This window comes from Manis javanica, chromosome 1, assembly GCF_040802235.1.
Source record: "Manis javanica isolate MJ-LG chromosome 1, MJ_LKY, whole genome shotgun sequence".
NCBI classification, from domain to species: Eukaryota; Metazoa; Chordata; class Mammalia; order Pholidota; family Manidae; genus Manis; species Manis javanica.
The window spans coordinates 135,809,547-135,827,104 of record NC_133156.1 but is presented as its reverse complement, the minus strand read 5'-3'; the positions used below and the strand labels follow the sequence as shown (position 1 = coordinate 135,827,104).

Genomic DNA, 17,558 nt, shown 5'->3' with positions numbered 1-17,558 from the left:
GACATTTCCATGCCAACTAGATAAATATAATTTTAATAGCTACATGACATTCCACCTTGCTTATTAATGAATATTTAGTTGTGTTATTTTCCATTGCTGAATAACAAATGACCACAAACAGTTGGGTAAAACAAAGCCATCACATTTGCTTCGATATAAGTGTGTGTGTGTGTGTGTGTGTGTGTTTCTTGCCCTATATGTGCAATGCTATAATAAGCCTACAGACTAGTGCCCTCTTCTGAAGGAGCAGAACTTCTCCAATAATCCAGTGTTTCAGTGTGATACAGTAGCAGAAGATTAAAGAATTCATGTAGTTTGTGAATGCAAAAAAATTCTCTGAACTTCACAAACTTCACAGACTTCTCTCCTTACCAATATATGGGATCAAGAAAATATTTCCCATTTGCCAAGGTGAACAATGAATTTAGCTGAGAATACTCAGTTTATCTCAAAGGGACTTGAAATCAAGACAGAGAGCAGTCAGGTGTGACCCCTGAGACCTGATGACTAAAAACCAGCAGAAACAAAGTAATGGCCGCAGGAATCCTTGATGGTACTGACATCCCCCTTCCTCACTACCATCTCTCTCCCTTATCCCTTTGCCTTTTGTCTGTCTCACAACCATACTTTCTAGCTATACCTGATAGCAGTATTTTCACTTAATACCTGATCACTCCCTGTGCGTCACTACCTAATTGCTATGACTTTCTCTAATTTCTCTCCCAATCGCGGTGCACTCACTCTATAATGGAGCCTTCCCTCTACGCTGTAACACTCCTGCTTGATTCCCAGGCCTATATTTATACACCAGATTACTGCTCCTTTGCTTTTACCTGACACCTATAAAATAAAGGAAATATCCAAAATGGCCTCTTCAAAAACAAATGTGAAGTTCAAAATAAAGTTAGAATTCAAGCTCAATTTTAAAAGTGAGGTTGAATTTATTGCATATCTGAGCTTTTAGAATGAAATTTCAGCAGCATACACCCTAAATCAGTGATTTAATACTTTACAACACCTTTTTCAATTGATGTAATTCTACAATAACTTCAAATTATATAATGAATGTTTACAGATATCAGAATAATGATGGTCAAAAAATTCAAAATCAGTATCTCTATAAAATATATCCTCTAGATGAAATCGTAGATGGGAGGGATCAGCATTTAACTGTTCACAAAATACCTATAGAATACCTTTGCAAGTGATATGGGTACAATAATAGAATACAGCAGAAGTGAAGTGGCAGAACTTCTAAGTTTCCTCTTAAGAAACCCCTGCAGCTTCTGCTCTCACCTCTTGAAATGCTGCCCTAAGAACACATGTGAAATATTTTCTCCCATTTCAAAGGTTTTTTTTATTTCATTGATGGTTTTCTTTGCTGTGCAGAAGCTTTTCAGTTTGGTATATTCTCGCTTGTTTATTTTTGCTTTTGTTGTCTTTTTGTGTTAAACCCAAAAAACATCATTAATGTCAAGGAGCTTACTGCTGTTTCTTTTTTTCTCTAGGAGTTCTGTGAAGTCAAGTCTAATCCATTTTGAGCTAATTTTGTGTATGATTTAAGACAGTGGTCCATTTTCATTCTTTTACATGTGACTGTCCAGTTTTTCAACCCCATTTATTGAAGAAAATCCTTTGTACATTATATATTCTTGTTTCTTTTGTTAATGATGAATTGGCCACATATGCATGGGTACTTCTGTGCTCTCTATTCTCTTCCATTTGTTTGAAGTCTGTCTTTATGCCAATACTATACTGTTTTGATTATTATAGCTTTGTAATATAGTTTGAAATCAGGAAGTGTGATGCCTCCAACTGTATACTTCTTTCTCAAGATTGCTTTGGCTGTGTGGGTTCTTTTGAAGTTTTAGGATTATTTGTTCATTTCTGTAAAAAATACCACTGCGATTTTTATAGGGATTGAATTAAATCTATAGATTGCTTTAGATAATATAGACATTTTAACAATACTAATTCTTCAAATTCATGAATTTGAATATCCTTCAATATATTTATGACCTCTTCAACTTCTTTCCTCAATATCTTATAGTTATCAGTGTACAAGTCTTTCAACTCCTTAGCTAAAGTAACTTCTAAGTATTTTGTTGTTTTTGATGCAATTATAAATGGAAATTTCTTAACTTCTTCCTTACAGTTCCTTGAAAAATGGATGTGGTTTTGAGACACTGAGTTGTGAGATGGTTTGCTACAAAATGATAGCTAACTGGCAGAGAAGAAAACTTTTGAGAAAAAAGAAAAAAATTATAAAAATAAGAAAATTTTGTCCAATTTCTGAATCATCAGTTGTCCTATGGGACTCCTTATAGGTACTTTAAATTATTGCACAGTTGTTAGTGTCAGTCTTATTTTACTGAAATTATCTCACTCTGAAGTTATACCCCAGGGTAATGATTTTAAAATGGATACTAGAATCCTGGCAGTTATCCAGGGTGAAGCTCCCAAGACATTAGGGTAGAACGAAATCAGTCCCCCATCAAGCAGTGCAATTGTGTAAGCACAGCTGGTGTCTCTTTGTTGCTCTGCAACAAAGAACACAGCTGCAAATGGAAATGGACCTGGGAATTAGAGATTGGAGGGCAGCAAAGAAGATGTGCAAAAGACTAGGGATGTTTTAATACATTCCCAAGGAAAAGGAAACTTGTGGATTTTAAGGGTAATACAATAAAAACTTCATATATTTTCTTCATCTGCCAAACTAAGTTTCAGTGCTCCATTAAAATTAATATTTATAAATTACATACTCATAATTTTTATAAAATGTAGTGTTCTTTTCCCTTTCCTATAAATTAAAAATAATGATTTCCATAATCTATTATAGTGGTTTAAATAACATTAATGTTTAATTGTAGGTTTATTCCATTAATATACAGAAGAGAATAGGTAGAGACATACATTTACTTATAGATACGTATCTGTGAAAAACAAAGATGTGAAATTTATTTTCAGGCATATTGCATTGTGATTGGGTATACTTTTCTCCTAAACAATTTCTAGATATAAGCAATAATTTGGAAAATTTAGAGTGACTGCATTGCAATCAAACTTAAATTTGTACTGAAACTAAAACCAAGTGAAAGCAAAATTATAAGTGCAAAAATTTGGGTAGATAGCTATAAAAATAAAAGAGACAAAATTATTATCTTAAGGAAGACGGATTTATCAATACATCTAATTAAACACAATTAGCAGCTTTTTATGATAATAATGTCATTTTAATATTGCTAACTGCTTTAAAACTCTTAAAATGGCCTTTTCATCTGAGAATGGCAAGGATGTTTACAAATACAATTCTATTCATCCTTTCTTCATTGCTAAAATGCCACACATGCCCTAGGTTGCTGACTGTAAAAGCAGATATAATTTCATCTCATGGTTGATTTCTTCTTTGAGCAATGACAATCAGTATTATTATCTTTTCATTTCATATTCTTAAGTCTCAGTCCTGAAAAACTTAGGGCACTAAATAAAATTATGTAAAATCAAATTAAAGCAGTATTTTGTTTAAAAAACAAAGAAGACAGTTATTCTACAAAATACGTAGTAGAAAGAGGTAAAGTTATCAAGGCTGGCGTGATATTGTACTGCATATAACAGAAAATAAGAAAAAATATTAAATGTGCATTTGTAAAATGGTACAAGTCTTTGTAAGCCTCTCCAGATTAAATTTACTCTCCATAATATTATGTCATTTTGTCCACATATATTCATTTTGTTTTACTCGATCACATTTTTAAAAAGGTAAGTTAAATAAATAACAATAAGACAGCCAGTAATTCACTTGCTATACATCCTAATTCAAATGGCCCTTTTCTAAATTGGTGCTATAAAAACAGGGAGATTTTTTTTTTTTTTAATGAGAGCCATATTGACTCTCAAGTAGCCACACTGTCACTCTTCTTTCTGTCAGTAGAAATATACTAACTTTATTCAATGGTTTTCCTTGCCATTTTCATAATATAGTATATTTGAGTATGGTAATTAATATTCAAACATAAAAATTGTCTACCCGAGCAGACAGAATCATTTTTGGTCATAAAATACATGGCATTGAGTGTTCTGACTTTTAAGAGATTCTCTTTGAGGTGACTATAAATTTAACAAACATCATATTCTCCAATTTATGTTTCTGCTTTCAAATGTTTTCATTTGTCTTGTAAGTTCCCTAGGGCGGTGCTTTCCAACCGAAAGCAATTTTGCCCCTGCACCGACCCCAGAGCACTTGGCAATGTCTGAAGACTGTAACATGGCCATAGTAGGAGGGATGCTTCGAGGCCAGGGATGCTGCTCAACAGAGTACTATGCACAGGACAGCCTTCTGCAACAATTATCCATCTAAAACGTTAATAGTGGCAAGGTTGAAAAACCCTGCCCCAGAGGGTATGATTCACTAGATAATAGTTGAAATTACATGGTATAAATCAAAGAAATAAAGAAAAACTTTATATTGAAACATGCATCAAAATGCACTTCAGTGTATTTTGTGCCTTTCTTTATTAAACCATCCAGAATGCCAGACTTTGCTGATTATTAGCCATTGACAAGAAATATGCATCCCCATTAAGCTTTTCTCACTGGCAATGTAGCACACAGCAGTTACTGGAAGCTCAATGGCCATTTCTTAGCACTAGAGCTACACAAGAAACAATAATCTGATACAAACTCCCAGAAAGTCTCTGGTTCTTTGTATTCTCACAGCCTATTTTGCTAAACCATAAGGGGAATTCATCATTTGCATCTTTATTCCCCCTCAACACACCACACACCCATACTCCTAACTAAACTACATATACCCACAGGGAAGCAAGGAACATTTCTCATATTGAATCTTCTATGTGGAATGCTCAAATTTTCCCTTGTCTAACTAACAAACCCCTTTGCATTATGTAAAATTCATTATGGACATCTGCTCTGATCTTCAAACTTGACTCCCAGTCCATTCTATGGTTCCCCTATATTTTGTTTATTAAGCACTATATTGAAATTTTCTGTTTATATGTCTGCAGTCTGCTCAAATTTAGGGATCTTGTTTTATTTGCCATTTTATTAATAGATAGTTTCACAGTTCTCCGCACATAAAATGCCTTCACTCTCTCTCCTGCTCCCTAAAGAAAGAACTAGATATAAGGATAGAGAATTTTTTTAAATGACCAGATGATTTAAAACTCGATTAATGAGTAAGGTAAAACCGTGATTTGTCAGACACCATATACTGAGAAGAATTTTCTTGTCATCTACCAATACTTCTGGCCATTATTAGTATTAGAAACTAACATATCATTAAGCATTATTACTTAAATTATTTTAAGCACAAATCTACATTTTATTCTTTATCATTTTATAAATAACATATGTATATAATTTTTAATGAAGAAGAATGTATTTATCTCATAACACAAAAAGCTATAACCCATTTTTGAAAAGTAACCACCTTCACCTGCATACATGAGTGTTTCCTTCAGATATTTCCTGTGTGTGCACTTGCATATTCTGCAGCACATCCTTATTTCCCAAAACAACACAAAACAAAACAATAACTGGAGACTATTCCACATGTGCTTCTGAAAATATATGTTTCCTACAACAATACTGAGCTTTGTTTGTATGTCAGCACATGCATACATGTTCATTCACTCTAAGGCTGCATAGGCTGTCTATATGGTTGAAGAGTCATTTATTTGAAAACTTCCTTATTCGTGTCTTTGTGATTTGTCATTATTATGAAAAATGAAATTGGCAACATTTCACCTATGTCTTTGCATGTCCATGTGAGTGTATCTATAGAATAGTTCTCTATAATAGATATTTTCCAACAAAAGGAGATGTTCGTTTTGAAATGTTGGTAGATAAAACCAAATTAATTTCCAAAGAAAGCTATGGGAATTCACCTTTCCACTAACAGTTCTGCACATTAACAACTTTGTGAATCATCAACTAGCATACTTGGAATGTGAATATTGGTATCTCCTTCTTGTGGTTTCTTAAATTACAGTGAAATTTGAGAATTTTTTTTTTGGTGGGGGGAACATGTGTCTATTTTTTTCCATGAATCTCCTGCTCAGGTAATGTCCCCGTTTTAGTTGGTTGTATTTTGTTCTTATTATTTAAAAAAGCCCTTGTGTAATAAAAATTAGTCCTCTGCCATGTATGTTTACATGTATTTTATTTTATCTTTTCTCTTTTTTGGTTCAGCATTATTGTTTGACATTCTACATTTTCAAAAGTGTATTCATTTAAATTCATGTCTTTCTTATTGGTTATTCAATTCATATCTTACATTAAAAATTCCTTTACCACATTTGTTTTGTTTTTATGTGGTTGTGCTTTTTATTAGCAGATTGAATGCTTCTGTTTTTTATAGTTTAATCATGGATTAATTTACCATTTACTTTATCCTTAAATGTTGGGGAAATATACCATTTCACATTTTCTTAACATCATGAGCACCTCTGCTCCACCATCTGATTTCCACTTGTTAGCTCAGTTAAGGAGGTGACTTTCCACTCCAGAAAGTGTCCCTGAGATACTCCACATGCCTCACTGTCTACACCATCTATGTCACAAGTTTTTCAGTTTTTGGTACCTACCTGGAAGCTGACCATTGTCTTTATCCACCCTATGTCCAAAGTACATATTTTGGTCTGTTAGAAGCATTTTTTTTTTCAAGAGCAAGTCCCTGGTGGGCTCCCCAGATATTAGATTCTAGTGTACATAAAATGGGTATTCCCTTCTTTCTAGGCAATTTAGGGTGACTTTTCCTCTTTATAATATGTAGTCATTCCCAAATCCTCTCTCTTAGAAAAATAAACACTATTATAACATCAAATCTATTCTAAAGAATCGAGACTCCATCTTTTGCTCAGTGAACTGTATAGATTATGAAACATCTACTTTTTTATTATAATTATTCCATAAATTGCTTCATCCAGATTTTAACTTACAACTATATTAAAAAATGGGAACTCAGAAGCTGGAACTCTGCCTAACTAGAACTCTTTTCCAGTTCTACTTTTTACTAACCATGTGATTGTGGGCATATTACTTAATTCTATGCATTAATTTCATCCTCTCTAATCATAATGCTGCCTTCATGATGATATAAGCATGAAATTACTGCAAATGGCATTCAACACCTGGAAGATAGTAAGCACTCAATAAATATTCCTTGGAGCTATTTCAGTGATTATTATCACAACTGCTGCAGGATTTATAGTCTCAGTCCCTGACAAAATTACTTGGTTGTTTTGTGGTGATCAATTTTAGATTTTCTATAGAAGTCAAAGTCTCTATTCAAAATGTCTAGTCTCCTTTTATCCACTGATGAGAACTTCCATGGATACAATTAGTTCTGCAGTTGATGGCAAGCAAAATTTAGATATCTGAAATCAATAGTTGGCTACACTAGGCTGGAAAGGAAAATTGTGGCCATAGCCAAATTGTCTAGCATCACAATGACATAGTAGAAGGGAAAGGAATGATCATTTCATGTGTCATTTCCAAATAACTATGTGGACAATAACATTACTGTCTCTTAGCTGATGCTGAAACCTTTCTCACTACTTCATTGAATCCAGTTTTAGGTTTAATTCTTTGCTTACTGAGACTTTGTTATAACACAGAATTTGTATAATTACCATTTCAGATTCCATGTAACTCCTTGAATCTGAAATCCAACTGAAGAGCTTAAATAGGGAGGAGTTCATTTTCTTAGGAAAGGTCTTGGGAGGATTTGATAATGTAGTCAACTATTGCACCACTGTGTTGTATACCAGAAACCAATATAAGATTGTATATCAACTATACTTCAATAAAAAAAGAAAACAAAAAAAAAAGATTTTAGAATTTGCAGGCCAGGGCCAGAGCATCATTTTTTTTTCTGCAATAGCATCATTCTCCCAGGATCTTTTATTTTTCTCCTCCATATCACTTAGCAAGATGCTTTCATTCCTATGCTTGGAAGTGGCTACTGCATTGTATATCACATCCACATTGTAGAAAACAAGAAAGGAAAATGGCAATGGGTGAAATATGTTTGCTAACTATATCTTTTGTTAGGAAACCTAAATCTTTCCTGGAAGCCCCATTCCACTGGCTTCCACTGACATCCTACCAGCTAGAATCAGTCACATGGCTACTCCTAGAAGAAAGGGGGTAGTGGGAGGTAAATATTTAACTCTACAAAGTGTCACCTGCAACAAAACTGAATTATCTTAGTATCACAAAAGGGAGGCTGAATATTTGATAACTAACAGTGCCTGCTTAAAGGGAAGAAGCATATCCTATTATCTGTAACAAATGCCATTTTTTGTCAGTGTATATTCAGCAGAGCTGGCAGAACATTAACTTCCCTAGGTCGGATTCGTCGCCCATGTCACTGTGTTCTGGTCCCTGTTCTATATTACTAACATTTGATTTCTAAAATCAGAGTCAACATTAATATCACCCATTCTTAAGCACACAATGTAAAGTGAGTTTATTCCTCCACTAACTTTCATGTCACCATCTATGCTATTCATATTACCATGTGCATTAGATGCTATTTGATGATTTTTATGCATTTGTTTTGCCATAATAATGAGTTTGTATGCACATAATAATATAGTTTCCAATGCTCAGACTACCATACCATTTCAATAGAATTGCCTGCAACCACAGTAGTACAGAGACTTAAACCCTACTCTATTTTGTTCTTTTAATTTACTTCTTTCAGATATTAGTGTGCCCTCAACCACACTCATGCAGTAATATAACTTAAGAATATTAGCTTTTTCCTATCCCTAACCTTTCCTCCAAGCCCTAGATGCGTACTTCGAAATGTTTTGACTTGTTTCAAAGTCCTAAAACTTCAAAGTCCTGCAGCCTTCCCTGAAATAAATGTTTAGACTTCATGATTCTTAGACTGTACAGTATCCTTTAGCATCATCGTATGTAACTATGTTCACACACATGCACAGGCACATATTTTAGAGTATATTGCTGGTAAGTTTTTCTCTCCTTGTCATTTCCCTACCTTGAGTATTTGATCTGCTTTGATTCACTTCAACTTTTTTCAATTTCAACTATTTTTTCAAATATTTTTCTAGATAAATTAGGAGCATGATAGACTTTCTGGATCCTTCTCCAAATATTTCTTATATCCTGACAAATGAATCATGCTTTGATTAAACAAAGGATTTGAGTTTCAGACTTTTCTCTGTAGGCTGTAAGTGGTATTAAATTGTCATCCAGATTGTAGTATTTCAGGTGATGGATATCATATGAGTAGATATATTTAGCAGACAATTTAAAAAAATCTGAAAGCTTATAATACTTTCTTTTACTTGGGCTTTAGGAGTTTTGCCACAATTTACCTAGGTTTGTTTCTTATTCTAGTAACCCTTCCTGAAACTCAGAAAGTCTATGTAAATTCAGTATATTCTTCAGGTCAAGGAACACATATTATTGTTCCTCCCTTCATCTGCTCTTTTTTTGTTTTCTTGGAACATATTTACTCACACAGTAGGTCTAATGAACATACTAAGTCTCCTCTTGTTCCCACAATTTCCATATTTTTGTATTTTTCCTAATTTTTAATTACTTCACCCAGTCTTACATGTTCTCAATTTCCAGGACAAAAATTTGGGTCTTATTAATGACCTTTCATGCTCAATCCATATATTGATTTTTTCTTGTTTACTCATTTATAAAAAAATAAACAAAACACATTGCTTTGAGGACAAAAATCTTATTGCAGTGTCCTTAAAACACTAGTGTTCTTATCATCTGCTGTACAATATACTTTCTTGGTAATAACCTTTCTGCCCAGTTTTCTCTCTCTGGTGCTTTGCCCCTGGTTATGGTTGTTTCCTCTGGGCTCCTGGGGGCTTGCAGCCCCTGGAAGTACCTTAACAGTGGCATCTTCAGGAGTAATGGGGACACAGAGTGTTTTTCATTTGTCAGACAGAAGGGGATTGGCAGTGGGCTGTCAGTCCCTTGAAAAGGCTATAGGGGGAAGTCTGTTCTGGAGTTTCCTCAGAGATGCTCACCTGCCAGTGTTACTTGTGTGGAGCACTTTGATTTCTCCTGAGCTTTCCTCGGAGACCAACGAGCCTGAGTGACTTCTGGGCCTCTACTACGCCCTCTGGGGCTGGTCCCTGTGTTCTAGTCTGGTCCAGGGGGAGCCAGGTTGGCAACTACTTTCTCCCCTAAGATTCTGGTTCGGAAGGATAATTTAAGACTCCCTTTCTAACCAGCTCCCCTAACAGCTTCAGGAGCCATCTGCCTAGCTCAGGAGAACAAAAGTGGGCTGGCGCTGGGAAGGAAGAAGCTACAATCTTCCATTTAAAAATCTTTATGTATATGAGATGATGAATGTTAACTAAACTTACTGTGGCAATCAATTTCCAATATAAATCAAGTCATTATGCTGTACATCTTAACATTACACAGTGCTGGATGGCAGTTACATTTCAATAAAACCAGAATAAATTTCCAAATAAAAGAAAAAGCCAAGTTTTATATCTAAATATACAGGGTGATTTGATTAATGACTATAATAACTTTAACTCAAGATATTACTCATATGCAGGAAACTTATAGATATAAAATCTTTGTTCAAAAAATGTGCTCTAAATTCCAGCTTTAATCTCGCAGAGAGAGTTAAACAATTATTATCAGAGTTGAATTTTAATTACATTTAGGAAATTCAGATGTGGTAAGTATAAAATGAAACAACTAGACCACAGAAATCTGTGAGTGGTGGGAAAGCCCTATTGATTCTAAAAAATATATTAACTGCCAAAATAAAGATTGTTTTTCTTACCCATATCTGACATTTCTGGCACAGTGACGATGTACGGCCCGTCTGTGAACTTTGGAGCGTTGTCATTGATGTCCTGCACTTTGATGATAAACTCGGATTCAGGCTCAAGAGGCTTGTTTGTTCGTCTGTCAATAGCCTGGGCGTGAAGCACATAGTGGGTCTTCTGCTCTCTGTCTAGACTTTTTGTTGAGTGGATGTCACCCGTGGTGTCGTCAATTATAAATATAGTCCCGGCACCTTCTCCAGTAAGGATGTACTTGACAGACCCGTCACCTTTGTCAGAATTGGAGTGCAGCTGTAAAATAAACATGGCATCACTTAACGTGCAATTATATCCCAAGGTCATATGGTATTCTCTGAAACGCCCTCTAAACATCATCACTTGTCTTCTCTCCACAGTGTCTCATGCATTACTATAATCATCTAATTCTCTATCTTTATCTATCTACTTTCCTGCACTTTTCTCCACTTGGTATTAATGTAGATATTTTTATCATATTCCAGCTAAGAGGTCCAGTTATTGATTTAAGAGAAATTCATAAGCAATACTTATTAAAAGAAAATCAATAACCCTAGCTGTCTTTTTAATAAATCAACATTTCACTAACTACATAGAAGAAATTACCAGTAAATCACTGTTGCCTTCAATATTTATAGAAATATATATTTTTTAATTTTACTGTTTGGCATTCTATTTCAACATTAGAATTAGAAAAAAATTGGGTGGGAGAAATTGAGATTAAAATTACTAAAAATATTCATAAAGGGAGCACATAGATTCATTAACTTTATAATTTGAAAAAAATAATAAAATATTTCTAGATTAATTAAGCTTTAGGAAAAAAGCACTTATGGTAGAATATTTTACTTAAAGATTATAAAATTTTAACTCAAAATTTAAATAGTAGTGATAGATTTAATCAATAAGTGGGACATAATTTTTAAATAGTTCAAATACACTAATAAATTCTCATTTAGTAAAATTAAAATGATTGAATGTTCTTCAAATGGATACTACAAAAGTAAAATCTCAGTAAAGAACAGGTCTTCAATAAGAAGGATAAATAACATTTAGACAATTATAAACTACTTTTTCACTTAAACATCAATAAACACCTTTAAACTACATATATCTGATATTCTGTTATAATTTATAACATAAAAATTCATTTCAATATTTCCATGAGTGCCACTGTTATATTTCTGGTTAGGAACAACTGCCGTCTTTTAAGTCTAATACATATATTTGAAGAATTGTTTCTCCCAAGAGATCTGAGCAGTTATTCTTCGTATGAAACCATTTTGGTCACGTAACCTCAACTACTCACCTTTTGTTCATTTCTGACACTTGAAAACATTAAAAATATATAACCTTTTTCACACAGCATTTTGATTTCATGCCACAGTAAAGAGAAAATTTTCAAGGTTAATTTTAAAGTCTCTGAACTGTTCAAAGACATTTTTAAAAAGATAAAATATAGAAAAAGACAATACACTATAAAGAAGGGGATATTTTTATGGTAACATAAAGGCAACTGAAAATAAGGTGTAGCACATGAGAATAAAATTTAATTATTTCTTGAAAATACATAAGACAAACAGGGATAAGACTCAAAATGCTGGGAATCACTCAGCAAATTCAACAAATTAAATAGTTTCAAAACTGCTTATTTGGATCTTTTATAAGAGGAGTAAAAATACATTGGCAAAATATGAAAAAAAATTGCTTTCCACGATTCATTAGTAAATAAACTACTGAAGGAAGAATGCAGAATGAGTTGTATGGAGACAGTTTTATGCATGTATGAAAAGGGATTTAGTTGTTTCTTTATGTGACTTGACATACTATGTTAGCAACTAGGAGAAAAGATTTATCATTTATGAAGCAGACCCATACAAAATATAGATAGACTAACCAGTTTCATTATCTCCAACTTTGCATCAATCCATGACCAAAACAGCAAAACAAAACAACAAATTTATTGAACAAAAGTTTTTTAAAACCTTTTATCAAACACTCGTGTTATTAAATTAATAAAAGGTGATATTGTTATATTAGCTATTGTTATATGATACAGAAATCAAGAACTATATAATATAAATGCAGTCATTTAAAGACACTTTTGGAGAAACGTATTACGTCTCCTAACAACTAATTTTAGAAAGACATAGCAATGCTGACAATTGACTCTTACCTTCAGGATATATTTACATTATCATCTATGTTTTTAGTGAGGTTAATTTGATATCAGTTTTGGATTAAAGGTTTGTATTACAAATACTTAATTATATTTAAAAAATATGGGCTTATGTATGTAGATTAGCAATAAAAGTATGTAAGAGAAATAATAAAGTTGTTGAACTAAACCATTTATTAAAAATAAAATATACCCTATGCTTTATATAGATTCTGGTTAAGTAATTCAGATAAAAGAAAAATGCCACAAAAATGCCAAAATTTAAGACTTGACTCTGGTTTTTCATTCATAAGGTTTTTTTTTTTTCTGAATTAATGAAACCTTAATTAATCACTTAGTCTAAATATTTCAGAAGTTATATCTAATTTGAAAATAAATGTGCAATACAACCAGTGAATTGTATTTCAGCAGTATTTATATTGTTGGATAACACAGTAAAAGTTACTTAAAATACAAAAATGTACTAGATTATATAAGTTGATAATACTTAGTTGGTTTAAATAATATAGATAATCATTTCAATACAGAATGTTTAAAATATCTTAGCCTGGTTGAATCATTAAACGATTAGTTTCCATGTAACACTAATGGGAAATGATTACAGCAGCATTTAGTCAAATAGTTTATATGATTATGTTGATAACCATTTTGAAACAAGAGTGATCCACTCACAAGATTGCCTCTTCTCTGCATATCTATTTTCAAATGTTTAATTCTGTTTGCAATGCACATTCCGCAACAAACATGAGGCCTCAGAGAACCATAGTTATAATGTTCTATTTTCCTTAATACATGGATTTTAAGATCGTGGAAGAACATGTTTCATATTAGGTTTTGTAGAGAAAAAGTGATGAATGAGGGATGAATGAATGAGTGAGTGAATGAATGAATAAAATAGGCAGGCAAGAAATAGCAGTAGTAGGGGTAGAAATCTTAAGATACAGGAAGTTCTTGAATGTAAATCATCATCTAATATGGATAATCAGGATAAACGTGTTACCGTTGAGTATGGGCAGCAATGAGGGACCAAATGAAAGGATTTGGAGTAGAGAATGTAATACTCTAGTTATAGACATAGTACTGATTCAGTAACCAATAAAATATTATGTTGTAAGTTTAGCTACTATATCATTTAAGAGAGATTTTCATGATTTTTTCTTTGAAATAAATAAAAATGCTTTGAAAATAAGGTTGACTTTAATCATATATAATGAACTCTTTTTAGCAGACAGTTTAGCAATACCATGAAGAGATTAGTAGCAGGGCTTAACATAACATGCAGTGGTGGGAATATACTTTTAGAGACCTGAGATTTTGCAAAGTGAATGTATTTTTATGCTAATGGACAGATGTTATAGTCCTAAAGCAAGAAGACATAATCCCTGTATATCTGATCACATACCATAGGGTTAATTAACTGTTCTTTAGAGAACAGAGAAGTAGAAAAGCACAAAGAATGAAAAGAAAATGTAGTCAGGCAAATAAAGTAAAATGAACTCTTCTCTGGCATTATTAAATACATTGTCTATTTCTTAGTGTTAAATAGTAACCTACGGTACTTGGAAAGTTAATGTGACTCACATGAGTTCCTCCTAGAAACTATATTCACCCTGGACCACATTAGGAAGAGAACCTAAAAATGTATAGCTTTCACTCTAATGCAAGGTTCCTCACTAAGATAATATTCTATCCTTTGCAAAAAGAGAAATGCATAACCATTAACATTAATTATTTATTGTTACACCAGATTTCAGCTTTTGGTAAGTTCACTCTTGATTCTGTGAGACCAAATAATAACAATTGAACCTTGGGGGGTAAAAGGTTCTATAACAAGCTTTATTCTCATGATGGCAGGTTGAGTGCTAGACAATAACATCTGCATCCAGCAAGTCCTCAATCTGTGCCTTTGCTTGTGTGCACAGAGCACAGGGCAGACAGAGTGCTTTATTTAGTGACACAGTCAATAATAGTTCATTGTCAACTCGTGCAAGAATGCACCTGAAGGCATTGTACATGTGCCATGGGCATGGAGATTAGGGTCAGGTGAGGATCCTGGCCATGGTAACTTCCATTTTCCCTACATGCATCAATTAACATGTAAAAAGTTATATTAAAAATTATATAAATAAAGCAATTATTCATCCACAAAGCTAACATTAATAAATTTAAAGGACAAGAAATTAGATGAGGGTAAGGAAAAAATGTATGAGTTTATTTACGGAGAAACATCAAAGGTCTTGGCAAATAGGTAAAAAGTCTCCTTGTGAATTTTAGTTTTTAGCTTTTAATTTCTTTATATGTATTCTTAAAGGAGGAACTAGTGAATAAAGAGGAGGAGGGAAAAATCAGCAGGAAGCAACACAATAATAATACATATTATATCTTCTGAATCCCAGATTAGGGGTATTAACATACAAGACTAAAAAGTATGAACTATCTCTGAAGTTTGATATTTTCATACTTCCACATCCATCAGCTGTTAAGAGCCCATCCAAATGTGCCAAATATTTGTACACTGCAGGAGGCAACCAGTGGTTGTGAATTCCACTATTAGTTGCTGGGAAGCCTCAAAAAGTAATCAATCAAATGGAATTGGACTGAGAGATACAAAGCACAGGAATACTTATTCTCTATCAGAATCAATTTGTCTTCTTTTACCTCTCATCAGGGTCTAATCAAGAAAGAGATGACTCTAGCAGCTGGTTTAAAGAAAAAAAAAATCTCATAGTACACAAAACATTAATACAATTCCAGAAAAAGAAAATGGCCTAAAGTATTACCTCTATATTCAAAGGTGTTGTGATTTCATCCCCATTCAAACTCCACCATTACTGTTCATTTCAGTTTTTTCTTGAAGAAAACAGTAATTGCTTAAACATAGTGGGAAGGAAGAAAATGGATGTGTGAAGTATACAGTAAGCAGAAAATATTCTTACTTTGGTAGAGCCTACATTCATTCCAGTGAGGAGTATACAGTAAGTAGAAAATGTGACTTATACACAGTATGCTAGAAAGTGATGAGACCCACACTTAAAAAGGAGAGAAAAAAATAGAGAAGAAATATCAAAGGTGGTTGAGGTGTTACAGAGGGATTGCAACATTAAATAAGAGAATGTAATAGACAGACTATTGGCCCCTCTAAGACATCTGTCTTTATTCTGGGAGCCCGTGAATATATTATTTTACATGGCAAAAGGACATCACATGTATGTCTGGGGTTAAACTTGAGGTGGATAAATTATGTTGCTTTCTCTAGATGGGACAGTTCTGATCGCCTGGATCTTCAGAAGGAAAAAATTATCCCAGCAGGGTGTGAGAGAGAGAGAGAATGGTAGTGTGAGAAGGCATTCAGCACTTCACTGCCTTAAGAATGAGATGAAATTTAACCTGAAATATACTGGTGCAAGACCTAGAAGTTAGAAAAGGCAAAGAAAGGGATTCTTCCCCAGAAACTGTAGAAAGGAATGAAGTTCTGTCCATACCTTGTATGGGGAAAATTGAAGTTCTTATGGCCAGGATCCTCACCTGACCTCAAACTGCTTAATGATGTAACTGGCCTTCTGCTAGGCTACTGCTTCCACACCCACAGGCAATGAGCTATTATTGACTGAGTCACTATATAAAGAGCTCTGCCCAGTGTTCTGGGCCGAGGCAGAGGCGGAGGTGGATTACAGATCTGCAGACTGTTGGATGCAGGCATGATTCTAGTGTTTGACCTATTGCTGGTAGAATAAAGCCATGTATAAACCCTTTTGCTCCAAGAACATTCCATGGTCATGTCTTGCTCTCACTGAATCCACAGTGAAATTGCCCGGAGCTGAAACCGTCAGGCAAGACACCTTGATATTTAGCTCAGTGAGAACTATATTGAACTTCTAACCTAGAATTATTAGAAAATGAATTTGTGTTGTTCTAAGTCACTAGTATCATGGTCATTTTTTATAGTAGCAATAAAAATCTAATAAAGGAGTCAGATAAGGAATATTAGAAAGATGACATTTTAGCAATTCCTTGGAGGAGGTGAAGGAGTTCGCCATATGCTTCAGGGAAGAGAATTCCAGCAGGAGAAACAGGAAGAGCAAAATAGTCAAGTTGAGGACTTGACTAGTAGGTTCTAGAAACAGTGAGGAGGCCAATATTACCTGAACTGCTCAGACAAAGAGGAAAGCAGTTGGGGAAGAGATATACAGTAATTCCCTCTTACCTACAGATTTACTTTCCACAGTTTCAGTCATCCACAGTCAGCTGCAGTGCAGAAGCAGATGATTCTCCTTCGGATGCATGGTCACTGGGTCAATAGCAGCCTAACACTATATCACATTGCCTACATCATTCACCTCACTTAATTTCTTCAAGTAGGCATTTTATCATCTAACTGCATCATAAGAATGGAGAGTAGACTCTGGTAAGATATTTTGAGAGGGAGACCACATTCACACTTTTTTACTAAGATATATTGTTATAATAGTTCTATTTCATTATTAGTTATTCTAAATCTCTTACTGTGTATACTTTATAAATTATACTTTATCCTAGATATG

At 33.7% G+C, this 17,558-nt stretch overlaps 1 protein-coding gene across 4 annotated transcripts in view; it reads right to left on the bottom strand.

Annotated features, from left to right (window-relative positions):
* The window catches only part of CDH18 (cadherin 18), a 1,048,863-nt gene that overhangs the window by 241,521 nt on the left and 789,784 nt on the right, over window positions 1-17,558 (bottom strand). For all 4 annotated transcript variants that reach the window (XR_012131738.1, XM_073237622.1, XM_073237625.1 and 1 more), the window contains one exon: window positions 10,820-11,114. Coding sequence is in view for 3 of the 4 variants with exons in the window: in XM_073237622.1 (XP_073093723.1) it covers window positions 10,820-11,114 (295 nt within the window). In the remaining variant the exon portion in view is untranslated. The remainder of the gene's footprint in view (window positions 1-10,819; window positions 11,115-17,558) is intronic.